General features: G+C 38.8%; 1 protein-coding gene across 2 annotated transcripts in view; it reads right to left on the reverse strand.

Annotated features, from left to right (window-relative positions):
• Positions 1-27,901, reverse strand: part of LOC145993758 (nose resistant to fluoxetine protein 6-like) — a 98,678-nt gene that overhangs the window by 44,532 nt on the left and 26,245 nt on the right. The window contains exons 1-2 of one of the 2 annotated variants that reach the window (XM_083129523.1): positions 7,762-7,804; positions 3,295-3,545 (exon numbers count right to left, since the gene is read on the reverse strand). In XM_083129523.1, the coding sequence (XP_082985649.1) occupies positions 3,295-3,513 (219 nt within the window). In that variant the 5' untranslated portion in view covers positions 3,514-3,545; positions 7,762-7,804. Of the gene's footprint in view, positions 1-3,294; positions 3,546-7,761; positions 7,805-27,901 lie in introns of those variants that run through there. The other variant, XM_083129522.1, reaches the window with a different exon arrangement.

The raw sequence follows: 27,901 nt of genomic DNA on the forward strand, positions 1-27,901 counted from the left end.
AAGTGCAAAAAATACAAGGCACATACTCAATTTTATATAGCTATCTGGCGACAGTGATAGAAAGTGTGATAGTAGACAATGGTAAAGAGTTAAATTACTTTCTCATAATTTAAATGCATGTTCCTGATTAATTTATTTTCATCATATGAGTTTTTGACTGAAACTTGGGAGTTAATGATCACTTTTCTTGGCTTACAAGGTTATTGCAACTGACAAATGTATCTGAATGTATGTTTGCAATAACGGCGATCGGGTGCCAAAACTTGGGGCCAAGGACAGTTTACTTTTTTTGGTAGAAAAGTCTTAGCATTAGAGACCATAGTGCGGATGGCAAAATGTGGTTGGAGGGAACTTCCTCCCCTTGTTTCTCCTAATCGCCGCCACTGGATATTTGGATTAAAATTAATGCCTTATTGGGAATGTACACACACATGCGCGCACGCAGAAAAAAACAAAAACAATTCTTTCCTCATTCTGCATAAAGTATCCCAAGGCTTATGAAAGGCAATTTTGACAAGACATCGCCCAAAAGTAATAATTAAGTAACATTGAAAAATCTGTTAACAACTGAAGAGATTATATGCTAAGTTGCTATTTGTTTTCTGAAGTTAGTCTTCGTTACTCATGCGGGAGAAGTAACACATGTATGGTTAGATGAACACATGCACTGAGGTAACAAATAGTTTACATTTTGTAGAATGTCATTTTGGACAGAAGGAATTCATCGAAATTGATAACCATACTGGTAATTCATCTCTTTTTCACAGATGACTTGGGTTGTATGGCGCGACCTTTTCGAAAGTGCTCAAATGTCAACCTCTATTCTGCCCAGCATGCCCTGGAAACTTTAATCTTTCAGGTGAACGAATCTCTGGCGCCTGGAACCACAGTCAAAATAATAATTTGTGGTGGATTGTATTTTCAGTGTCTGCGTGTATTTGTTTTCGTCCTTCGTCACTTTCACCTAATCACCATTGAACCTCATCGTCGCCATTAGCCAAATTAGCAGAAAAGTGACTTCACATAGAACAAATCAGTCGAATCAGCAACAACTTACTCTTTCAAAAGTGGAATTTCATTAGTTCATACCCTTCCAAAGTTGAGGTGGTAGTCTCAATTTCACATTGTTTCATTCTTGCATCAAGGCAGCTAACTCCGTGAACAATAACGTTGCTTTCCGAAAGTCTCAAATATTTGTCTCTCGCAATACACCCTCATAAATGAACGCATCTTCTGTGGTGATAAAATGACACGTTTCCTGCGAGTTCTTTCTGTATATTTTTTTCTCCAATGGCATAACGTTGTCGCCTTATAATGAAGAGGTTCTGGCTTCTACTACGCCCTCCCCTGGTGGAAGCACAATGCACACTGGTTTGGACTTCAACTGTAGGTTCAGTCCCGATTAGCCTATCTGAGCATAAAAGTGGATTTAGAAACAAACAAACAAAATTTTCTAACGGATACTTCGTGACGAGTGGTGTGCCTATGATTTTCAAAAGGGAGGGGTTACATATACTTTTTCTTGGTAGTCAGCCCTCATTTTGACTTATTTTCCTACCTTTGACATTCTTTTTTTTTTTAGGAATACTGGGTTTAAAGGGGGGGTATAACCTCCACCAACACCCCCTTGGGCACGCAACTGTTCAGGACACCTTTTTTTCTTTACTTCATCTGCATCTACAGATTCTGTTGACCTTTTCGGCTGAACCTCTGATGATTCTAAAGTTTAAACCATTCTCATCGTGATTGATTAGTTCTCTGACACCCTCAAAACAAAGCTTTCCTACCAACCCCTTTCTTCTATTAATTCTACGTAAGTTAATCACAAGAAAAATTGCATCATTACGTAACTGATAGGCTATTATCAATTCAATAATTCTGTAGCTTTTTCCAAACCCACATAACTGTTACATCAAAATTTATACACCTTGGTATTGTAGTGTTTATTGTGATTACTTCTTATTAGTATTTACTAGAACGAATACAAAGTTGTTGTTTGTATACCACGTAGATATTTGAAGATTTACATGTATGTAAAAATTGTAATGAAATAAAGAGACACTTCTGGAATTTCAATGTAGACCTAATTAAATAGTCGAAATAATTTATTGTGTTGCTGGAGGAAGCAACGCTAAGATTTATAGATTATTTTAATCATGCACAGGCCAGGATTTATATATGTGAAGACCCGGAGCTTACAACACAAAGACCCCACCCAGTTATAGGTATTTTATCATCACATCCGAAGTACCTCCTTTTTTTCCTTATGCAGTACTTATCCAAGCAGTTTTCCCCAGTGATGGCCCAGAGCTGCAGCCCTCAAGGTCAACCTAAAACCTGATCTCATCTTGACCATACCCTGCATAATTTTGCACCTCCTAAGCCTATTATCATACATCATAGAAGTATTGATGATAGTTTATTTTGTTTCAAGTTCTCTAGTAATTCTTTTTGCTTTCTAATGACAAAGTTAAAACAGCTTTTTATGGGATGATGATATGTGAACATTTCTAGTATAGATAATATTCATGAGTAAAATATACTCCCTCTGTCCCATAATTATTGTCCGGTACACCTTTGTTTGTTGTCTCATAATAATTGCCCGATATTCAAACTGTGACATTGGTGTATACAGAAGAAGAACATGAAACACGGGAATGAGTCATACAACTTTATTACTCAAGGATCAGTACAAATTGTGCTTTCCATCTGCCTCTTCGTCTGTCATTCCTGTACTACCATTTTGGCATACCGGACTATAATTATGGAACAGAGGGAGTACACGTAATGAACATGTTTTTATTGAAACATTCACATATCCCCAAGTGTGTGTACTTAGTGAAATTGATTGGGTGGGCAATCGGGTGGGCACAGGATTTTTTTGGGGGGCACTTGCCCACCCATGTTGCTTGTGCTACTCTTGCTTGCACATGTTTGAGTCATCTTATGTGGGTGTGGGCGGCATGTTGCAAGGTTGGTGCAGCATATGTCAATGTCAATAGGATGATCATTCTGTATACGTGACAGAACGGGGCATCTGAAGATCAGAATCTTACATCCCCTGACCACAGCACTTATATGTGAGTGAAGGATTTTATCTTGCATTGGTAAAGAAATATAATTTTAGATTAAATTATAGACAACTTTTAATACAGTGAAACAAAAATCTCAAAGCATAAATGCACCAAAATGTCAATTTGAAACATAATATTCCTACTAAAACATGTTTCATTGTTACAAATACACATTTCATGTCAAAATGATCATCTTTTAAATAACAAATATGTAACTTACTGTTAGATTTCTGGGTACTTCTAAATGTCTTCTTTTCGATGTCATGGCATTCAATATCAGGTCAAAGTTTTCCTTCCTGGTGGAAGGTGTTGTCTGCAGTATTGCGCTTGCCATACAATACTGCCCCTGAAAACTAGGCAACTGCCTGTTTTCCATGTTGACTGACATGTCCACGCAGCCATCAAAGTTGCCAAGATGGCGGATGTTGCCTTGGAGCATTCCATCGGGAATTTTGGCTGATGAGTCAAACACTGAAAGGTGAAATTACAATGATATAAAGTGCTTCTCACAAACCAAACTAAATGTTCATGTTACTAGTAAAATCTGGCAAAGTTTGTTTTCAAAATTTCACAGAAATCTGTTCATGAAGGGAACTACTTTAGCTTATTTTAAATTCCATCAGTAAAACTGAAAATAGTGGCTAAATTCACATGCATTGGGAAATTACCAGAGGGGCTATATGTGCATATAGCACCATGCCATTAAGGCACATTTAGGGGATGTGGGGGTGGGGGGTTATGGCTACACACATTCTTGAGCGAGGCCATTTTGGATGTGATGTGATCGGCACCATGCTCCAGCCACCTTTACCCCTGAAGTTTGTCCCAGATAGCCATTTAATTGAGGCTGAGTGAATCTCTGAGCTGCTTTATGCAGAGACAAGCCTAACAGCCGTAGTGATCTAGTCAGTATGGTGTCCGACTTTCACGTGGAAGACCAGGTTTACTTCCTGTGGTGGGTGATCTAAATGGGGAGGGAGTTACCAGGTCCAAAATCCTCCCATTGGTTCAGTAAACATTTTGCATTAATTTTATAATAAAATAATCGAGAGCACACAAACACTGCAATGTTGAAAAGAATTCTAACCACAATTTAGAAGATGACTCACAGATACTTATGGAGAACATAATAGTAATTATTCCTATTCAAGCCCATATGATGGTGAATTTACAGTTGTAGCTACTCCATGAAACTTAATAATTCATTACTTTTTCAGTAACAGTACTTCATTATTTGCATTACTTTGATAACTGGAAGATTACTCTGCTGTAACTAATTTAAGATTTTGTTTTGAACTTGTACATGTAAACTTACACTGGAATAAAAACACACTCCAGAGAACAGCTGTACTTGTGTAAACAGTTAATGCAGGAGGGAGACCAGGGGTGAGGGGGCGCTTTCTGTAAATTTTCGTAGCTGGGGGATACCATCTCCATCCACCCTCCTCACCTTGAGCACTCAACATGTTACTTTCATTTGGGTAACTTACCCAACTCTGATATGCAGAAATGAGTGAAAGAAATTCATTACAAACATGATGCAATAAGTATGTGGAATGCTACAAAAGATATGGACAGAACTAGACTACTGTTTGAACATGCGTCGTGTGACCAATGGAGCACACACAGAACATTTGTAGTGTCTCAGGAAAACTTTCCGAGTTTCCAGTGCTTTTTATGAATCATTCATTATTGTATGTGTAATACTTTTGAAAATACAGCATTTTCAAATCCGATGAATCATTTATAGTAGTCCTGTATTATAAAATAAAAATATTGGCAGAAACAAATACTGAGTACATAAATGACATGTATCCATTTGCTAAAAATATTGATGTGAACATAATATGTATCCATACCCAAACAGATCACCCTGTATTTACCTTATGGTAATGTTAGTGTGTGATGCAGATAACATTTAACAGCCCGACCCTGTGGCCGAGTGGTCAGCACATCACGCTGCGATGCCAAGGGTCCCGGGTTCGAATCCCGGTCGGGTATGGTTGTTTGTGAATGTCCATTTCATCATTTCATCACTCATCCCCAACTTCGCAAATTAGCCAAGAGGCACAAAACGCGAAGTAAAATAAACTAAATCAATCAATCAATCAAACATTTAACATTAAGGTGAGGTGTGACAATTTCGCATCAGGCATGCATTTATTTAAATATTGTCGGAATGGACACTGCTACTGAAGAAAATCCACACATAATTTGAGAGTACATTTCCCTTTGTAGGGGCAAAAGTGGCGAAAACTGGGGGGATTGCAGCCACTGAATAGAACAATAGTGCACGAAGATAGCCTACATGGACTTTTTGATGCAAGCGCAATAGCACTTTACGAATTCATTTTTTAAAGAACAGTGTGCTTTTCTTTTTTTAATAATGAGCTAGATTTCTTTGTGAAGCTAGAATGTTAGTGGAAAAAGTGAGCATTACAAGTTTCAGACTCTGCTATATCAGGAATCTGCCTTCAAAATGAACAAAAGCTGATAAAGTTGGTGGCAATGAAGGCAGTGTTGATCAAAGGATCGGTTGAGAAAATGTATAAGTGTATCTACACAAGAAGGAGGTAGTAGTAAAGTGTTGAGTTTCTTTGTTTGTTGCCCATGAAAGATTTAACAAATGTAAAATTACGTGGCCATGGATGGCTTGATGTATCTAGTGATGTAGTTACATTACCTTTCATTGCCCACCTAACAAATTTTCAGAATTAACAAGCTAATAGAACTTGTGTTAAGCTCCTGGGTCCTGAGAAGCAAGTTAATGAGTAATTTTTATCATTTCGCAAATGTAACAGTAATTTAACAAAGTAGTCTTGGGTGCTATTTTTATGTGGTAGATAACTTTTTGATTCTGCCTCCCCCCCCCCAAAAGTTATGCCCAAGTTTGATTCAGATCCCCAAAAGTTAGGTCCCAGACTAGATTTCTGGCAGTGGGTGCCAAAATCGCTCTTTAAAAACTGTAGGCAAAGTCCCGATTAGCTGTTCTGATCATAAAGTGGATTTGGCCATTTCTTTCTGTCAAGATACTAATTTACATCGGCAATTTTTCATCAATTATTAAAAATATGTTTTGTTCAAAGCTTTTTAAAAATAGTTTAGTGACATAAAACGAAGTGTGAAGTGACCCCATTTACCAATTAAAATTGTCACCTTGTAATAAAGGGGTCCCGGGTTCGATACCCGGTGGAGGCACAGAGTGGTTCAGTTCCCACTTTAAAATTGTAGGTCCAGTCCCGATTAGTCTTACTGTGCATAAAGATGGACTTAAAACACCAAATCAACCATTCACATTATATATATACAGTACATACATGTGTAATATGCATATTATGTACATATATTATATCATATATATTATATAGGGTCACGCAACAATATATAAGCATTATCTCATGCTGTCTCTAGACAGTGGGTAGAATTTCCCCCCTCTGGAAATTTCTTAAATAGCACACTTATGCAGGGTGAATGTTCTGCTTTTGACTGAAGGGGCCCATGTCACTTCCTTTGGTGCGAAATCTATGTGTTGCTTGGTGCATCGGTCTAAAATTTCCCTCAAACTGTATAAACCTTATAATCAAGGCTGTGAATGAGTGTTTCAACGTCAGTTCTTAATCTGTCGACAATCTATGAGAATTTGACACATTGTTTGGTAGGGGCCATGCTGAACCCTCTTTAATTGAATTAGTAATGAAATTGCACTTTCTGAAGAGAAGACACAGTAGCGGTTCCAAATGTTTAATGATTTATGCAAGTTACATAGGAGCAATAAGAAGTGTTTTAAATTACTTGACAAGATTTAGGGATATTTTCTAAAGGCTCGAAAGTATTTAATGACAAAATACCCCTTCACACCACATGCATGAAGTAGATGGCAGCAGCAGTCCATATCCAGATGGCAGTAAACAAATGGCTGCTCGCAAACAAAGAATCGTGAAGGCGTATATGGAAGGGAAAAACCGTTCTCCAGAAAACGTGCAGTAAGTAATCACAAAGACACTGAAGTATGTGTTCAAAAACAATTTGAAATCGAACCATGTAAAAAATGCCTGTGCACCATGATAAATTCGGAATTCAACAATCGGGACTTGGGCCGAAGACACCCTTGCATAAAATGTTTATGTACCACCACCAAACCCTGTTTCCATAGTAACCCCATGCTTCATGCTGTAGGAAGACATTTTTGGGTCTTGTAGAAGACCACATAAAACAGGTTACGAAGATGCAGCGATCATTATGTGTGAACTGTGAAACAGCATTCTCTCTATTGAAATAAATAATGTTAAGCAGTGCTTTAACTCGAAAATTTTGATTGGGGGAAGTTTGGTTGAGCCTTGGGATTAGTTGGGGGGATGCACCTATGGTTTAACATGTTGACAATGAGACAACTGGGGGGATATCAGATATCCCCTCACTTCGAGCACTTATTTAAAGTACATTTCCTGTGCTGTCATCTCTGGGCTTTGCTCAGCTAGCCTAGAATATACGCCCCTGACTTCTGCTTTGCCCGGGACAAACAAATTTCACTTTCCTCTCCACCCAACCTACCTTGCTACTAGACTGTACCAATAAAACCTAAGCAAAGGCGTCTTCTTATAATGAAAATATTTTGAAGGAGCATGATTAACAAAATACACACAGCCTATTGAATTCTTTGTGACATTATGTCACTGACATAAAATACCTTTTACGCTTCTTCAAATGTGGCTCGCGTCAATCTAATCTAGTTCCTCGAAATCTCGTACGAGGGCACTATCGAGCGCCCTTGGGAGAGACATCTGCGGCAAAATCACGAATTACGTTCACTATGCCAATACAAACCGAACGGAATGTAACTGCTGCTAGATTTTCCCGTAAGTGTCATTCCATGTCGAATAAACCAATAAAATAATATTTTTGAACCTTTAGGATCTAGATTTTTAAGATACTTTGTTTATTCATAGTACCTATCAAGAGGACAAAAACTGGCAAATTTCAGATTTTTTTGGTTCAGTTTTTGAGTTACTGATTTTCGAAAAAGTAAAAATCCCAAAATTTGACGATATTTTGAAATCTTTTCTATTCTACCTCTAGGTTGAAATCTTTAAACAACTGTACATCAAAATCTATTTGACCTAGAGAGCCCAAATTTGTGTCATTCTCTTCTACTTTTAATGAGCTTTATTTTGAAATGCAAGATGATTGCTATTTGAATTTTGTAATTTTTCAAAATCTCGAAAAAAGAAAATTTGAAAATCTCAAAAACACATTTTAATTTTTTTGAAAAAAATATGTTTTGAAGACATCAATTGACTATTTGTGTGCAAATTTCATAATGGGACGGCAATGGGTTCCTATGGATTTTTTTTGTATTGTACTGTGAAATTTGCTAAATTTGTTGACATCCATGTTAAAACCAATTTGACACCAACTTGAGCTCTCTAGGTCAAATAGGTTTCGATCTATAGCTGTTTAAAGACGTCTATGTCGTCAATTTTGGGATTTTTGCTTTCTTGAAAAGTCAATAATTGAAAAACCAAGAGCCCAAAAAATCTGAAATTTGGCACTTTCCGTCAACTTTACTGGTACTACCACAGGGGCGATTCCTCCATGTAGGAAGTGAGGAACTTCCTACAGTTCATTTATACTTGCTTCCATTGCTCTACTTTTTAGGAGTTTAATAATAATGCGCGTTATAAAATTATGAGCTAAATGTACGTAGAGGTAAAGGTGGTATTATGAGCCCCCATTTTGTTTTGTATTTTTTAAAATTTGATTTTTAACTTTTTTGTTCAGATTCTTATGATAACTTTAACTACAACATTTCATACAACTATTGTTAAAATATAAACCAATTTGAGAAACTTTAAGGATATGAAAAAAAATAAAATACAAAACAAGTCATTTTGTGGAAAAAAAAAGTTTTGTGCTGGTAATATGAGCCCCTAGGAAAAAATAATAGAATAACTGGTTTAGAAAAGTATATGACAAATTAAATCATACAAACAACATTTTATTAATTACAAAATCTTAAAAAAATATTATGATGTGAAATATCATAAAAGAGTTCTTAACAAAATCATTGAAAAAATCATTACAAAACCAATGGAAAGGGCCATTAAGAAACCATTTAAAAAGTTTTATTTTGTTTTTTTGTAATGTCTATTTACAAAATTCGCAAATGTAAATATCCTTCTCGCATCCAGCGCAATCGCTGTGTGCCCACATTTCACAGATGAGACATTGCACCCACAGTTCTCCTCGGTTATCATCCGAAAATAGACCCTCGCAGAACAGACAAACTGCTTCTTCATCACCGGGATATTCCATTCCGATTGATGTTTCTAAGACAGATTCCCCAGAATCGATATCTGATTCACAGTATTCCTTATCTGAATCTTGATGAAGCTTCGGTTTCACTGCATGCTTTGTTTTAGGTTCTGTTTCTTCAGTAGGCTGTTGATCATCTCTTTTCTTTTTATCCTTCAGTTGTCTCTTCCCTTCAGCTGAGTCTGACTTCTTTCTTTTTTCTCCAGTAGCCAACAGAGCATCTTTGTACGGAGACGATGTAATCAAAGCTGTCTTGGAGGGTTTAGGACCTTTGTTAGTCACTTTCCTCTTTGGTTCGGGAACAGGCCAGATATCTTTTGGAGACACAGTGTGTCCGGGAATCTTTTTCTCCTTATCTTTACACAGACCGGAAGGCCCTGCCCATGCCAAATCTTCAGCAGCTGGTTGGAATCTTGTTACTTGCACATTCTCCAAAACTGGTGAACTTGCAGTTCCAGCGCCGTTTGATTCTATACTTTTCGTCGCAGATGCATTTTGATTATCTTCTTGTGGAGTTTCGGTACCTGTGTTTTGTGCTCTTGCTGCATTGTTGGAGGATTTAGGTATTTTCGCTTTGCCTTTTCGCAGGGTTTCCAAATCCAGTACCTCTTGAGAGGAAGGTGCAAATTCCATAGCAGAAAAAACATTCCGGTTACACGGATATAATCCTGTAACCTGAAACCCATTCACAGCAATGGATCCGGTCTGGCAAGTCAAATAAGCCTTTCCCAATAGTTCGGCAATATCATAGGGTCCAACAGGTCTCTCACTGTGAAGCATCCACTTGCGTATGTTTTCACTGTAGTGATGTTTCAAAGCGCCAAGAAATGTTTTGTCAAGAGGCTGCAGTTTATGCGATGTGTGTGGGGGTAAACTTACAATGGATATGCTATTTTCTCGAGCAAGATTCACAATGTCAATGTTTTTGGTGTGGGAGTTGTGGCCATCTAGAATAAGGAGCACAGGGTCATTTTTTGAGGGTTTAGTTTTGTCAATAAAGTGCGTTAGCCAGTCTGTGAAAATATTTGCTTGTATCCAACCCGACGGATGACATCTACCAATTGCCCCCGGTGGAGCGCCTTTCATGAGAAGCTCAGACATATTTTTCCTGGGAAAAATGAAGATAGGAGGTACAAAAGTTCCTCCTGCACTCATGCAGCAGACTACTGTCACGAGAGAGCCCCGTTCAGCAGAACTTAGAGCTCCCACTTGTCTTTTTCCTCTCAACCCAATGATTCGAGGGATTCTGCTTTGAACGACTGATATTCCTGTCTCGTCGACATTAAATACTCTATCTGCCGGGTAGTTGTGTTTGGCGTACTCGGCTTCCGGGATATGAAAGAAATTGTCGACTGCCTCTTTGTTAAAGCCATTTGCTCTTGAGAACGATGTCGCAGCAGGTTTCAAAAGAGATAAAACATTGTTATGACGATTCATGAAGTGGTCGAACCAAGCTCTACCAGCTAACCCCTCTTCTGTGAATGGATGATTAATTCCATTTCTTTCACACAGTTGGTAAGCTACTCTGCGAACATCTTGTCTGGTAAGACCATAGAATTTACTTTCCATGATAAGTAAATACTCGACTAATTCACTTTCCAGCTCCTCGCCCATTATAGGTTTTCTCCCTAATTTTGTTAAAGCGGCTTCTTCCGGTGGTTTGTCAACTCGAACAAGTCTTTGAAGAGTAGGTCTTGGAACAAGAAACATTTTTGATGCCTTTTTCAATCCCATATCTTTGTTTCTTACAGCCTTGATCGCCTTAACCATATCTTCAGTATTCCAGTTTTTCCTTTTGGTCTTGTTTTTTGGACCTAGCACTTTTCGTGGCATCTGAAAAGACAAAGTTGAAAACACTCCTGTAGCGTATATAGTATGAGCCCCTTAAAATTTGGGGGCTCATATACCAAGCACGATGGGGGCTCATTTTACAACCCTCGCCATATTGGAATTGAAAAACGCATAACGAATCTTTGTTACTTGCAAAATTACATAGTATCTACACAAAAACAATCTTTTAAACATGCTTTATCCAATGCAATAATGCACTAGGATGAGTTTAAATGAATAAGTACTGCAATTAAAAGCAAAACACTTACCTTTCAAAGTTTTTCAGATCGAGAAAACAAAAAGAACACGTTCACTCATAAACTACCAGCTGCAACTGAACGAGAACTCTCTGGCGGCAAAAGGCGTTACTAAATTAGCAGTTCAAATCATCGCCACCAGGCTGAGGCCACTCCATGAACAGATATTGGGGGGCTCATAATATATGAATGGCTCATAATACCACCTTTACCTCTACAATTGACTAGGTTAGCTACTGTCAAGAGTTGACTGGTGGCGCTCCTTCCTGCCGCAGCCAACTACAAACAGATGGGTGAGGAGTGGAAAAGGGCCAGGGGGGGAGGTTCCAGTTTTAAAGCATCCAGCGAGGAAGCATCGAGGAAATCCTACATCAGTGGTGCCAACCCCATCAAAATGGTTCTAAACGTAGCACAGTTTGATCTTCGTTGGTCCCTATCATCCTGCTTTTGGCATAATGGTCAAATCTAGTATAATCTGCAAATGCGAGTCCCTGGGAGAGGGAAATCGAATTCAAAGGAATAGGTTTTCAGGAAATTGAAATAAAATTACGTTCAAATCTTATTTATACTTCACCAGCGTACTTGTTTCAAATAAAAGGGTGTATGCACACACAACGACACGCTTTTTTTTACAACCATGCGACGATCCATCATCGTCTTTTCTCTATCCTATCGATTTTGTTCCTGAGAAGATTTTACGGCAGTAAATCGATAGATGGTTATCGGTAAACAAACCATTTTCTCAAACCGTTTCAAGTTCTATGCTGAACCCATCTCGTTTCTTGCGCCATTCTACACAATTTGGTGTAGTGAATAATAAGTAACGCAAGTTCAAAACTCGAAGAATATGCATAATTGAACTTAAAACTAAAACTGTAGTTATCAGAAAAAAGTAATTAATAATAAATCCTAGCACAATTTAGAAGCATTTATCATAATTTCAGAGTTTAAGCAGCACTTTTTAATCCTCAATCCACACGACAGGGAGGGACAAAATCAAATTTTTTGCAAAATCTGAAATATCGTCATGTATTTTCGTTGCTTTTTATAGGTTCACTTTAAAAAGGTCATAGTTCAAGGGGGCAGGGGCCCCTTGCCCTACCTTGTGCGTGGGCCTGCAGGTAACATTCTAAATGCAATGGATAGCACGAGCGATTTGTGCGACTGTAATTGAACGCATTTTTCAAACCTTCCTCAGTTTACCATAACTTCTTCCTACACTTCAAAAAGCCACGAGTCGCCACTGTACTACCACTGTACCAATAATTATCAATTTCTGAGATATCAAGTTTCAGACTATTGGTTGATTTGACATCTCCCCTTTAGGGAGATTTCACACCGAAGCAGACCCGTAGCCAGAATTTTATTTCGGGAGGGGCTCATCCCTAATCAGCAGTCACCATTTAAAGGCGAAAAAGGGGGCGGGGTATTAGCCCTGAAGATGAATTCCTCAGTATATTAGAAACAAGGCCGTATTTTGGGGGGGCCCGGTCCCATGAAAGACTTACCAAGTACTAAAATTATATAATCAAAATATATATTTTTTTAGCATTTCGTATGTAATCGGTGGTTATTTATTTCCGTTGAACTTATTGGAAGGCAAGGAATTGGGCTCATGCGGCTTTGAAGGACAGTTCCCAAGATTTATGCACACTACTACTTATGCTTAAAATATTAGTCAGCAACTCTACTTCCGTCAATTGTAATAGGCAATTACAAGTGTTCACCGTACAATTATTTTGCCTATTACAATTGGATCTAACTTCTTTTTGTTATTCAATAAATATTCAATTCTTTATCTATTTGACATTAATTTCCTTGCCAGAGCAGTTGTTTTTGTACAAATTTTGGCCATCTTAACTACACGTAAGCTCGATAATGAATACATTCTGTTTTATTCTTTTACCATCTTTTTACCCATTCATGTAATAATACAGTATTAATTAATTTACATATTTATTATTAATTTAATTTAATATAATTATTCTATTATTTCTATTATTATTTAGACACTTGCTCGGACCTCCCCCCGAAATGTATTTATAGATACGTGCCTGAACTAATTGCTAAAGAACTGCAATTAATTACCAAGATACCTGTAGGACTTCGGAGGGGGCTTTAGTCCCCCGAGCCCTGCCCTTGGCTACGTGGCTGTACCGAAGCGACAAGCGCTACAAAGACTTTCACACCGAAGTGACGCGCTGCAAGCGACACTTGTTTCTCTGCTCAGTTCGCATGATGATACAAATATAATTGAACTAATGTGTTTATTAGTCATCCGAAAAATACGTAAGAAGAGACATTGATAACAGTTGGGCTGAAAAGTTCGTAGGCTGACTCATAGATGGCGTTACTAGAATTAAATCCATGTGATTTTTACTTAGTACTAACCTTCAAAAGATACGTGTATAAATTTCACAGCTGCCGGATAATTAGTTCGTGAGATATAGCATTGTGAGTGAAGCAGCTTTTGTTATTGTGAAAAAATTGATAAAAAGAATTTCGTGTGTTAATAAAGCATTGCTTTTTGGCGAAAAAAAATACTGTTGAAGCCAAGGCTTGGCTTGATAAACATTATTCGGACTCTGCACCAGGAAAATCAACCGTTGAGAAGTGGTTTGCTAAATTTAAACGAGGCGAAATGAGCATCGAAGACGATGCACGCAGTGGACGCCCCAAAGAGGCTGTTACCGACGAAAACATCAAAAAAGTCCACAAAATAATAAAATCAAAAAGGGCCAGACCATCAACAGCGATTATTACATAGCGTTGTTGGAGCGTTTAAAGGATGAAATCACGAAAAAACGGCCCCATTTGAAGAAGAAAAAATTGCTGTTTCATCAAGACAATGCACCGTGTCACAAATCAATGAAAACGATGGCAAAATTATATGAATTAGACTACGAATTGCTTCCCCATCCACCATATTCTCCAGATCTGGCCCCCAGTGACTTTTTGCTGTTTGCAGACCTTAAAAGAATGCTCGCTGGAAAGAAATTTAGCACTGATGAAGAGGTAATCGCCGAAACTGAGGCCTATTTTGAGGCTAAAGAGAAATCGTACTATAAAAATATCATCGAAAAATTGTATGACCGCTATAATCGTTGTATCGCCCTCGAAGGCAACTATATTGAATAATAAAATCGAATTTTATCAAAAAAAATATTTTTTAATATGTTAGCCTACGAACTTTTCAGCCCAGCTGTTACATGTAAATCATGTACAATTTATGTACGTTATTGAAATTCGAGACAGGAATGTTGTCCATGAGAAATCTGAGAAATCATATGCACTGACCTCGAACTCTATACGCTAGACTTTCCAGCCTGGATAAAGCAAAGACATAAACACCAGAGCAGTGGCTTTCAACCTTCGTGAAATTGTAGCCCCGTTAATTCTTTATTTAAAAGTCAATGTCCGGATCCCAAGAAATTTTCTCGTAAATACCTTTCCAGTATTTGAAATTTTACACATGAATTAACATATAGGCCTACCCTTGAAATTAAATATTGATAAAGAAATGCTGGCATAATCATAACGAGTAAAAATTGTTCGATTACGTGTAGGCTTGTTGACAAATATATAAAAATATGGATGACGAAGAGGTGACGTCGTCTCCTTGTAATTAAGTCATCCCTGGTTCGATACCCGATGGAGGCACATAGTGGTGTGGATCCCGTTTTAAACTGTAGGCCCAGTCTTGATTAGCTTATTTGTGCATAAAATGGACTTATAGAACAAAACTCAACTCAAATATGAAATTAGGATTATGTTATTTGTCAGCCACATTCAACAGAACCTCTGCACCCAGTATTAGTTGATAGGAAGGCCCGGTACCGGGTTGCGGCCAGGCCATTGAGAAACACTGCACAACAGAATACGTTACCACTTTCATATTTTGGACTAACGTGCCTCCATGCGCTGGCCAATTCAAACAAAAGCAGTCACATCCTAAATGGCCAAAACACAGGCTCTTTACATGATATTGAAGGAAATTAAAGCCGATAACTGCACTAACAAACTTGATAAAGCCAAAAAACGTTGTGTTTAAATCTTAAAAGATTGCACATATCGATACTTTATTATGGCAACAAATTAGAGATTCAAACATGTCGCAAGGTCTACGGTTGGGCTCTCTTCTAGAGTTTAAATATAAATTGTTTCGTTGGGGCGAAGCATTCATTGCACATACGCGAACAACAAACTGAGGCGACACAATGCATTGTATTGATTATTGAGAAAACAGCCCAGTAAGAGCGACACGTGCAGCTTGTCATGTCACTTCGGTTCGAAAGGTTTAATGGGTTCGTTTCCAAGCGTCACGCGTAGCTTTCAGCTTGCCGCCTGTCGCTTCGGTGTGAAATCTATAACACGCGAATCTGTTTGCTCCATTTCTTCCCAGAGTAGTACACGGCATGATGACGTCAAGTTTAATATCATCCATTAAAAATTTCGGAAAGAAGGCTTAAAAGCAAGATAAAAAATGTGCAAGACGCGGTTGCATTTCCCATGTAGCAACTGAACGAATGCATAAGTTTCGTAGAAAGTTACGTCCACTAAAGAAAGAAAAGTAAAGATTAGAAGCTTCATGAACGTGTCTTACATTATGCAATATAATCACTTTTCTTTATGTAACAAGCTCTTCAGATTTTTACCCACTTTTTTCGTTAGTATTTGGTACACTTACATAATGCAGTCAAGCCAAACACTTTCACTCTCATATAACGCTGTGTTACTTTAAGACTGAAGCGATTGTGACAAGAAATATCAACAGCATCGGTTAATGAACTTGCATGTATTAGCACAGAGTTCGTGGTTGTATCGTGGCGAGTGAACACGTGACAGATAGACTCGTGCATCCAAAAACTAATATTAGTTTTGCACTTATTCACAACCAATGTCCTCTCTTTTTGCCCTTGCACAAATAAGATAGAAAGAAGCTAATGTAAATAGAAAGCAAAGCAACAGTCGAGACTATTGTCTTGCAAGGGAAGATTATGCCATAGATCTAATTCTTTCCTGGTGACCAGAGGCGGAGATTAGGAAAGGGGGGGCGCGAGTGAGAGCAGTTGCCCCCCCCCCTCAACTTTTTGCAGTTTGCCCCTCTAGTTTTAGAACAAAATCGCCGCCACTGCTCATGACTTTTGTTTAGTGGCGCTGGAGTCGCATTTTCTAAGTTACAGAGTATCATTGGCGTACGCAATGGGGGAGCTGATGGGACTACAGCCTCCGCCGAAATTTTGAGAAATCAAAATTTTCAAATAAAAGCAGTGAAGAACTTGGGGGAAAAACCAAAGTGTTAACTGCATAAAATGACCCCTGATTATCATTTCTGTTATTGAACAATTGCAAATCGAAGGTTAAAAATAGGAATTACGACACAATATTTATTGTGTATCCCGCTAGCCCTAGAATTGTTTGAATTGATGTTTTAAGTCCACTTTATGCACAGATAGGCTAATCAGGACTGGGCCTACAGTTTAAAGTGAGATCCGAACCACTGGGCATCCACCAGGTATCGAACCCGGGACCCCTTAATTACAAGATGACGACGTTACCACTACGCCATCAGGGAGGCTCCGCTATACCCCTAGAATTCAGCCCTCTCCGAAAAGGAAATTGAGTACGCCAGTGGTTGGCATTCCAACTTACAAAAAATATGGGTTAGGCTAATAATTTTTCTTAAACATTCAATGCGCAACTATTATAAAAAATCCAAAGGCAACAACACAACATTCGAAAATACTGCCAAATGAAAAATGTTAAAATAATCGCTAAAGATCGAATACAGGAATATTGCACAAGAAAAAAGGAGCGAATATAACGCCGGAGTAAGTACGAAGAACACCAATGCAAAGGAATGAAAAGAAATCGGAACGCGACAGGAATCATGTGGAACAATAAGTGCGAGAAGTGTAAAACTATAGCTGAATAGAATGGAAACACTCAGCCTCTTCCCCTCGCCACACACATGGTGAGAAGGAAACGATGAAAAGAAAAGATCTAGCTAGTAAAACTAAACAAGCAAGAAAGGAAGTACACAATCTACAGAGCATTCCGTGACATTCGCTACGAGACTCGGCTGCAAGCGGCCCGGCGTGGCGGTCAGCGCCGGGCCGCTTGCCGTCGAGTCTCGTAGCGAATGTCACGGAATGCTCTGTATATACACGAAAGTGAAGAGATAAGGAGAGGTGAAAAGCAGAGAAAGGAATGGAAGCTAAAACAGAAGGAAGAGAGAGAAATAGAGAGAGAGAGAGAGAGAATACGCGAGATTTTCTTCACGGTTGTGACAGTCACAATAATTTTTTCGACGATTTAACCCAATTACGTAACAGATCTCTCTTGGTATAAAGAAGTGCTTTGTGACTTGCACATTGAGAATATCATTTGTGAATGGAGCATCATAGAAAACCACTGCAATGTAAATCAGTTGAAACTAACTATTGTTTATCGTTCCGAATGCCCTGAACACTCATGTCATCCATAAACAATTTCCTCGAGGAAAAGGTAAACAAGGAAACAAGCGGCTGTCGACTGCATAATTCTAGTGTTTGGAAAGCTCTCACGAATTCTAAACGGAAATGGCGCAATGCCATCTATGCAAGGGGGAACGAACATAGTTATTGACGACCTAGTTTGAAATTAAGATGTTGAAAAGCATAATCAGTAGTAGAGGCTGCACATATAGTCCCGTACCATTTTAATAAATACATATTTTACAACCAGTTGCAACTATACGAGATAGACAGCATATTTTCACGCCCGCCCTCCTATTATGCCTGATATGCGCTGTGGTCTTGCGGTGTAAGGCGTCGTGCTTTGATCTCGGATGAGGGGCGCGCGCAGGTTCGAGTCTGCTGGGCAAAGTGTGACATCTTTCCCCTGAGATTTCGGCCTGTGTGGGGGACCGGTGACCACTAGAAGAGGAGGTCTAAATATGGGCGAAGGTTTAAATATGGGTTTTGGAGTTATCAGCGCTACCGAGTGCTGCAGCCTGGCAGAGGGTATGGGAACTGGTTATCTGTCAAGGTCAAAGGTTGCGGCGCCAATTCGCAAGAGAAAGTGGTGGTTAGTTTCGTCCTTGCGACCTCCGAAAACTTGTTGCAGGTATGTTTTAACTCAGCGTTTTCAGAATTCTCATCTGCTTTGTATAGGTTATGATATTAGCGGTACATAAAACAAATATGGGCTTTTATAATGCCATGAATTGTTTGTGAAATATGTACCACAGAGAGCGAAAATAAATTGAAAAAGAAAAATAGCGTGATGGTCTAAATATGGGCTATGACATGAGGTCTAATGTTGAGATCACATTTTCAACAAATATTTGGATGTTTTTCGATTTTTCCCATTCAGCGTGATTTTCAAAACAGATTATTCATAAATATGAATTTTATAATGTTTTAGCGATATATGACTATTTTTTAAATTTTAATTGCTTTTTGTGATATTGCCACTAGTAGCCCATATTTAGACCACAATTTTGAAATACATCATTTTACCATTTTTTGGAAATTGCTTTTCTTTAAAAAAAAATGGAGACCTTCTATACTTTAGCATGCTATTACATTTAAGTATATATTTCATAGATATGCATTTTAAAGGCAGGTGCTTGATATATTATTTTTTTTTCCTCCGAGAATAAAAAGGGGGGCCCATATTTAGACCTTTTCCTCTACCATCGTGAGGAAATTGGGGAGCTACGAATGAGTAGCGTAATGGAAACGTACAACAACATCACAGCGCAGAACATTTTGACAAAATCCTTTTTCCCTACTGGCTTTTTCCCTACTTGGAAATTTTAACGTTGTCGGCTCTTGCAAAAGCGGTGGGCTTGTTTGACCGCGAGTTCCTTCGCAAGTAAACGCGGCAACACAGGGTCACTGCCATAAAGGCGGTATCCGCACCGGTTTCCGGCCCGGCGGAACTGTAGTGGTTCGTCGTGCTGACCACACGTCATCCCGTAACTGGTTGAATGATCTCCCACTTCGGCAGGTAGGAGTGAAGCCGGCAGTCGGTGGGTAGGTCCTGTTGATCATATCACACATCTAAAGCCCGACCGGCCGGAGAATGAACTTGAGGAAACCCAGACTTTCCGCCTCCAGTTCAAGGGGGGGACAGCGGTGTTGCTACCGGTTGTTACACGCCTGCTTTTTGTCCAGTCGTACGCGACACCTCTTCCTGTGAAGAAGCCCCCTACGCTCGCATTTCAGGGAGAGGCAGGAAATCGGAGACCCATTCGCTTGCTACGAGGCGGCAACCATTAGACTTCGCCGTGCTTGACCTTGTTGGGTGTCCCACTGGTTTCGAAAACGAGTCGACACGAAAAATTTGGCAACGTAGAATACCACGAGAATTTCCCTTCACCTCACCACGGCAACTGGACAAAGCCAATTGGTTCAGCGGTTCATGTGACCCTGGCTTTCGACGGAAAAGGCAAAAATAAAATTTCCAAGTCCATTCTTTGGCCGGTCAGGCTTTAGTTAGGACCAAGGCTGCCGCATGATTTTTTAAATTAATTTAAAATAAATGTAAAATGTGAAACTTATAAGATTGCAAAAAGTTATTTCCAGCGGATAAAATGTCTATTATTATTATTATTATTATTATTATGTATTTCTTGTGGTTCGAAAATGAAGTGTAGGATTTTGCGTGAATGGCAACAATAGTGAGATGGTTACAAAAGGTTTGGAAACCACTGTATTGCCTAACTTTCAACTACATCACTGAAATCTCATACTTATTGGTTTACCAAGGAGTTCAAGTTTAGGTGAAGGCAAATTCTTCTCCAAGACAATGACCAGGAAGAAAAGAAAGCCTATGAGAACACACCTTACACTTACTCTCAAATTCTTGTCACAACCCAGTTTGTCTGTCTGTCTGTCTCTCTCTCTCTCTCTCTCTCTCTCTCTCTCTCTCTCTCTCTCTCTCTCTCACTGCTTTTTCTACCTTGTATTTTAAGATTGTTCTCTTACTCTGTTTCCCTCTCTCTTACCCCTTATATCCTTCCTGTCCCCCTCTATACCGCTTCCCTCTCTATACAAATGTCTTTGCTCTAAATGTTGCTAACTGAGAGAACCGCAAACCCTCTGTTTGTTCCGTTTCCTGGTTTCTTTACCTCAATTAGGCATCGCGTGCGAAACTTCGCTTTCACGGGCGAAATGGACAGCGCTCGCCAAACATTGCCATCATAACTGTTTGCACAAGGTAAACAAACCGTCGCGGCGGAGACCAGAGTTTAGTGGAATCCTGCTTGATTCTTTTTGACTGCACTTCCGATGTTAATGAAGATGCAAATTGTGTGCAATTTAATTTTTATTCTAAAAAGAGCTCTACTGGAATTGAGGTATAAAGTGTGAAGGTTATCTCATTGTAAAATTCAGAAGGCATATTGCAAGTTCTTTTAAATACGTAATTATTACGTGTTGAAAAGTCAAGGGAAAACTTTACTTTTTTTCCTTTAACGCCCCATGCATAAGCAGCTCTTGGGACCACCCAGCCTCTCATCAGTGTATATCTGGGATGTAGAATGGCGTTAATAGAAAATGTATGAAGTCCTACCTTCCCTTCAACACTATGTGCCTTTGTACATATTTTCCCATATATTTAACCTTAAGCGCTTTTAAGTCTACATAAAAACTTACTATTGCCACTTTCACTACCACTTAAATCACAAAAAGTTAGAAACAACATATACAATCGATTCTCTTAATCTTTGAATTGTTGTCCACCTTATGCACAGAAAGGCTAATTGGGATTGGGCCTACAGTTTAAAGTGCATGTGCCTCCATCGGGTATCGAACCCGAGACCCCTTGATTACAAGGCGACGACGTTACCACCACGCCATGTCTTAATCTTGTTTACAATTATAACTATTAGTACTTTTCCAAGAGGGAGTTGGTTGGAAGGTTTAATTGACACGAAAATCTGGGTCGAACCAGGGGAGGATGAGGCTGAAAATTGGCTGTGGACCTACAGTTTAAAGTGGGATCTGGTAACCCCCCCCCCCTCAACGGGTATCGAAACCGGAATCCCTTGATTACACATACGTTAAAAAAACAAAACCTCATCTTCACTATTCCCGGTGGAGGCACATAGTGGTTCGGATTCCACTTTAAACTGTAGGTCCAGTCCGGATTAGCCTTACTGTGCATAAAGTGGACTTGAAACACCAAATCAATCAATCATTTTCACTATATATTTTTAAATAGTTATTTCCAAATATAAATTCCCATGAATGTCATATAATGTTCCACAGCTATGGCGGGTGATTTATACTCTGTCCCAGAAGACTGTGGAGCAAGCGAAAGAAAACAAGTCCGCAGCGTACGTGGTGACTAGTGAGGAAAGGGATTGAATTGAGGGGGCAATGCGGCTGCAGCTACCAGCACTGCTTCGCTCCTCAAAGGCGACAGCCTTACGGGTAGGCCTATTTAGCTTAGCTGCATGCGCTGAAGCACTCCCAATCGACCAATCCGCTCCTAGGAAGCAGATAAACAAATGATCTTTCAGATAAAATATGAATTTTTGTATAACATTTTGTGGTAAATTAAATATGAATGTTCCCCCAGCAAATAGTCCGTTTCCTCGATCGTTTATCTGGCGTTTATACTGCTGCTGTTCTTATCTTTCGAGAATATGGATCTTTAACTTCTGTAGGAATTGCTTCGGTAAAAGAGATTGCACTGCTTACTACAATTGCTTTTACCTCGTTGCAGTGTGTTCTATTGTTCAATTTTTCCTATTTCACACAATTATCTTTCATCGCCACAATACACTGTCACTGTTGCACATGTCTTGGCTTCCTTCCCACCTGCGACAAAATAACCAAAAGCGTGGGACTGGTCATACAAGTCGAACAGCATATTTCACGCTCAAGGGTTCCCACGTTCCAAACGCTAGTTTCTGGAAAATTCAAAGCGCAGGTAATTTCACATTTATCCCCAGAATTTCACCTACAAACTGTCACTTTGCTCCGCACTCCATTACGGAAAAAAAACTTTCCATGTGTAAATGATATATTGATATGGCAACATTGAAGAAATTCATGTTAAGATATATTTTTTTATATGCCATTATGGAATTTTATCTTTTCCATGAGGGATCATTATCCAAAAGTTACTGCAAAAGTGTCAATTTTATTTTGAATTAGGTGGCACTCTTTCCTATGTCTACCAGATACAGGACAGAAGCATGTATTTCAAGAGAGTTGTCTCAATATTAGAACGTATGAAAGCAGTGACGTGCCCAGGATTTTCGAAAGGAGGGTTACGTATACTTTTTTTTAGTAGTCAGTCCTCATTGTATCATCTTTTTCTTCCTTTGACGTTCCTTTCTTAGGAATACTGGTCCAGAGGAGGGGGGGGGGAGATATGACCGCCACCAAACCCCACTTGGGCACGCCACTGTATAAGAGTCATCCCCTTTCTCGAAATTAGATTCTGGTTGATATGATAAATAGAATAAGTCATTAAGTGCAATGCGTGCTGCTGGCAAAATCCACATTGATGGATTGACTTATCTTTACTTTCCTTGTGTGCCAGTTTTGGCTAATCGGTAAAAATCCACCTTTACACAAATGGCATATATCAAATTACAGATGACATAAAAAAGAATAACTTATATGAGATATCAAATCCTAAAATTACAATTGTCTCGTTCAAAATAAAACAGTACATCAACATAGCAGTTTAGTATGCGTACCACTCAGAGCCGTGACGTGCATGTAACCGGTATTGCCGCAGGTAACAGAAAAATGTGAAGAATTAAAAAGTTGTTTTGAATAAAAATAACAAAATATTTAAATACATTAACCAAGAGCGTTGCCGTCGAGTAGATATTTCAGAGTACATTTTTGTAAGGAGAGAGGACGCCAATGCCAAGGAAGACTTAGGACAGGGTGCTACGGGGCTATTCATATGCCTGTCCAGGGGCCCAGGCATATGCGAGTGTAGGCACATAGGATAGGCAGAAAAGAGCTAAATCCCGCCTAAAATGGGGATACTATTTCTCTGAAGCAACTAGAGCTAGACTGCAAAGCCAAGGCTGGCTTGAACTACAAGTGAGACCGGTTAGGTACTAGACGAAAATATAGTTCCTTGGTGCGATTCTTGATTTAGACAAACCTTGCTCCAAAATACTAAGTTGTTCTCTTCCACAATTTGACTGGCTGGAGGAGCGGAATTCTCTCGTCTGCTCACCGCACAAACGTCAATCTGGCAGGAGAAATGTGTCGTTCTTCTTTCCTTTTCCACCTCATTTGCAAAGAAACAAGTGAAAAATTGACAAGGCTCGACCACTATTCATTGGGATTTCGTAGTAACTCTTTCGTGAGTAGGTAGTTCTTGCTAGAAGTGTTTGTGGCTAAATCACTGAGTGGGAAAAAAGGAACAAAAATTTAGGTCGAAGGCATGTTTTCTGGGCGGGGGGGTTAGATGATAACGTCTAGCAGAATAATTGTTGTACTGATGGCCGGTAACACTTTTCAAACAGTCCCGTACGAAAGATCTACGATAGATCTACCTTATTCGACATTTGAGACGAGGCAAACTTGTGATTAATTCCTTCAGCAATTTTTGCAACAGTCTTTAATCCAGAGATTGTAAATAATGAATAAATCCATAAATATTAAAGTACGTACACCTTTTAAATCAGGTATAAATGCTTAAAATATTGTCAATTATTGTTTTAACATTGATCTACTCCAGTGTAAGATTCTGTTGAAATTCCACGTGCAACACACCCACGCCATCTGTATTCACAATAATCCTGATTGTTTTTCGTTCACGAACTGACAACACTGGAAATAAGCCTACCAAGAAGAAATTGATTGCAGCAATGAAGAGCTCAAAAACTTTCTACCGTAAGTTACTTCCGAGCCCTCGGGCAGTTCCGCGGAAGCGGCAGACAGGTTTTTGTGGAAGCCAGACGCAGGGAACACCGCAAAAGACACTGTAATACCAGTAACGCTTAGCTTTCTCCGAGAAACCAGTTATTTCCATTATGTAACACAACGAACCAGTCGGCGGTAACGTGCAAGAGCTAGTGAACCTTAGTGCAATAAATATCCTTTACAGCCAGCCACACAATATGATTCAGGTAATCAACTTCAACATTTATATCATCCGAAATGAGTGCTGAGGTTGCATTCGGGTTGAAGGTGCATTGCCATTTTACTAATTGCCTCGGGACAATGTGCAAGGGCCAAAGAACTTTGTGCTAGAAGATAAAACTGTGTGTGTGTGTGTGTGTAGTTTTGCTTATTTGACACTGTAAGTGGAGTGCCAAAAGGAGGGCTGTCATAAATCGGAATGAGACGTCTTCGGTTTCGACTGAAATTAGTGGAAAATGTAATTGACTGATGTTCGACTCAAATTAGTCAAACGACAAAAGGCCGTTAGGCGAAAGAATAAACTTCAAAATTCTATTTTTTTAATATTTTTCCGTCGAAAGCCAGGGAAACTAGTCATAATTTCCCCTTTGGTCCCGTATTCCTATATAAAAAAAAGAACATCAAAGGCACGAAAAGACGACAAAATGAGGACTGACTACTAAGAAAAAGTACACGTACCCCCCCTCCCCCCACTGCAAGCCCTGTTGATATACCAGGGCGTCTACCATTCAAGGAAGTCATGAAAAAGGAAAGAAATCAACAAGTAGGTCAAGAAGTCAAGAAATTATACTTTTGGTCAAGAATTTCTGCTCTAACAATGACTGATTTAGTCTATTGTACTTTACTTTTCTGCTCCTTTGGCTAATCGCGAAGATGATGAATGGTGGTAAGATATGATTGATGAAGGGACAATCATATAAGGACAACACACACGATTATATGGACTGTGCGAGTCCAGAAGCTAGAGCCTCGCTAGCCTGCCAAATGCAGTCCAGGATTCATTAATAGACTAGATAAAGCAAGTCTAAGTCTCTTGTTAAATACAACTTACGTTTTCACCTTAACTGTCCTTTTGGTAGGGGTTTATCAGTAAATAAATTTGTATTTTCTTAATTCCTAATTTCCAATTTTACCTAAGTAGGGGTCGTATAAATAAAAGTTAAGAAATTATAAAGGTCAAGATTTTTTTTATTTGTTTTTTGGTAGTAGACTGGTGCTGCGCAGGTTAGAATCAAGACTTCTTTGTGTTTGTTCTCTCGTGCAAGTCATTCTCATCGTCGCGATTGAGATAGGACAACACCAGGCATGTATATAGAAATACATTTCGGGGGGGGGGGTCCGACGAAGTGTTTCAATAATAATAATAAAATTATAAAAATTATATTTAATGAAATTAAAATAATATTAATGAAATATGTAAGTTAATTAATAAGGTATTGTATTATTTCACGAGTTGTTAAAAATACGGTAAAAGAATAGATATATAACAGCACGTATTCATTATCTAGCTTAAATGTAGTTAAGAAATTAATATCAAATGGATAAAGAATTGAATATTTATTGAACAACGAAAAAGGAGTGCGATCCAATTGACGAAAAGTGAAGTTGCTAAATAATACTTTATGCATATTACCATAAGTAATAGCGTGCATAAATCTTTGGAAATGTCCTTCAAAGCCGTATTAGGGAAATTCCTTACCTTCCAATAAGTTCAGATGAAAATAACCATCGATTATATATGATAATATATAATTTATATAATGCTATAATTACATTATACACATGGGCGTCCGGAAATACATTTCAACCAAAAAATATGTATTTCACACATATAATTTCATTTTATCCACAATAATATGTGTTAATTATTGCATGAACACCATAAATTCAAATTTAAGCAATGTTTTTTTAGGAAACAACACTATTTTGGAGGAAATTTTGCCTTCGTTTGCCCCCCTCGGAAAAAAATACCTTCTATGCCCCTCCCTGGAAAAAATCCTGCGGACGTCCATGATTATACAATGCTGAGCAATTATATTTTGATTATTTAATTTTGATACTTGGTCGGTCTTTCGGGGGGGTCCGGACCCCCCCCCTAAATACGTCCTTGGACAACACGAAGAAGCAAATATATAGTACGTAGTAATCACTTGTCGAAAGAAATGCTTGAGTCTCGTCTAGTTTCATTAGTTGATTTTTTGTTAGACTAAAGTCAAATGCGGAAGTTGCGGAAAAAAACAAAAACTTTCTTCTCGTTGAAAGTTCTTGTACTGGGGCTGAACCCACAGTCACCAAACACGTGATCTTTTTTCCTATTTAATTTGTTTTTAACAATCATCATTTCCCCTAGGAAACTATAGTTCGGAAGTCAACATAATTGCAGTCTTCACTATTGGGCCAGGTGGTTCGGTTCGATTTTTCTTCATTGTAGAGGTGTATTTTGTGACGAGGGTTGCAACTCCTCTTGCCCGCAGAAACGCACGTGTCCACATTCGCCAGAGAAATTCGCAAAACCTGAATCATGACATTGAATCAGAGGCATTCCCGGGGAGGAAAAATGTACGGGGGGGGGGGGGAGAAAGCTCGGATGCCTGAGGAAGGCAATATCCCACGTGACTGTATGAGAACACGTGGTCTTTCTTTTACTTGAAATTCACGTGCATGGGCGGGCAATCTCTAAATCTCCTTCCCTCTCTTGAGCAATTTGGTCACCGTGAAAATGATTGTATAGAGTAAGAAAAATATAAAAAGCAGATTCATGGATACCCTACTGGTGTACGCATTGGGGGTGGGGGGTGGAATTGTAAAGGTGGACAAGTGCACATCTGCGTTCAAGATGAGCGGATGGAATGGATTCTCTATCAACAATTTGTGTATTTGGAGCTTTTCACTCCATAAAAATTGTACTCAAAGACTAAAACGTTAATCTTGTGTAATTTTAAGGAGGACTGAATTTACCACTTTGCCTTTTCCCGAGTTCTTTACTGCTTCTATTTTAAAAAAATATTTTTTCGAAATTTCAGGAAGGGCTGTACCCCCATCAGCTCCTCCATGCATACGCCAGTGACCGACACCACTGATTCTTTACTTATGAAGATGCAGAAACGTGGTTGTACACAGAGAAAGTGAAAACTACAAGATGTACACGGTTAAAAGGAGAAGAGAGGAGGGATTACAAGAAAGGATAAGGTAAATCAAATGATTGTGGACCTACAGACAGGAAAAGGGAATTTTGAAATGCTTATATTGTAAAGGAAAAACTGAAGAATGCTTTTGCATCGAGGAAAAAGAGTGTTCAAGGAGAAAAAAATAGAGATGAACAAATAATTGAGTACAGAGAAAATATTGTTGAAAACTGCTTGAATACAGAAGTATTTTAAATTTTTTTTCTATGCGGAGGGAAAGACATTTAAAATAGTTTACACAGTTGCATGCAGAGGAAGGAGAAAAATATCTATATGCAGAGGGAAAGCTATGAAAAACATTCGCACATATGAAAAATACTTAGATATTGAGCAAATGCGAAAATTAGGAA

Source organism: Lepisma saccharinum, chromosome 10 (genome assembly GCF_977018435.1).
Source record: "Lepisma saccharinum chromosome 10, izLepSacc3.1, whole genome shotgun sequence".
Taxonomy (NCBI): domain Eukaryota; kingdom Metazoa; phylum Arthropoda; class Insecta; order Zygentoma; family Lepismatidae; genus Lepisma; species Lepisma saccharinum.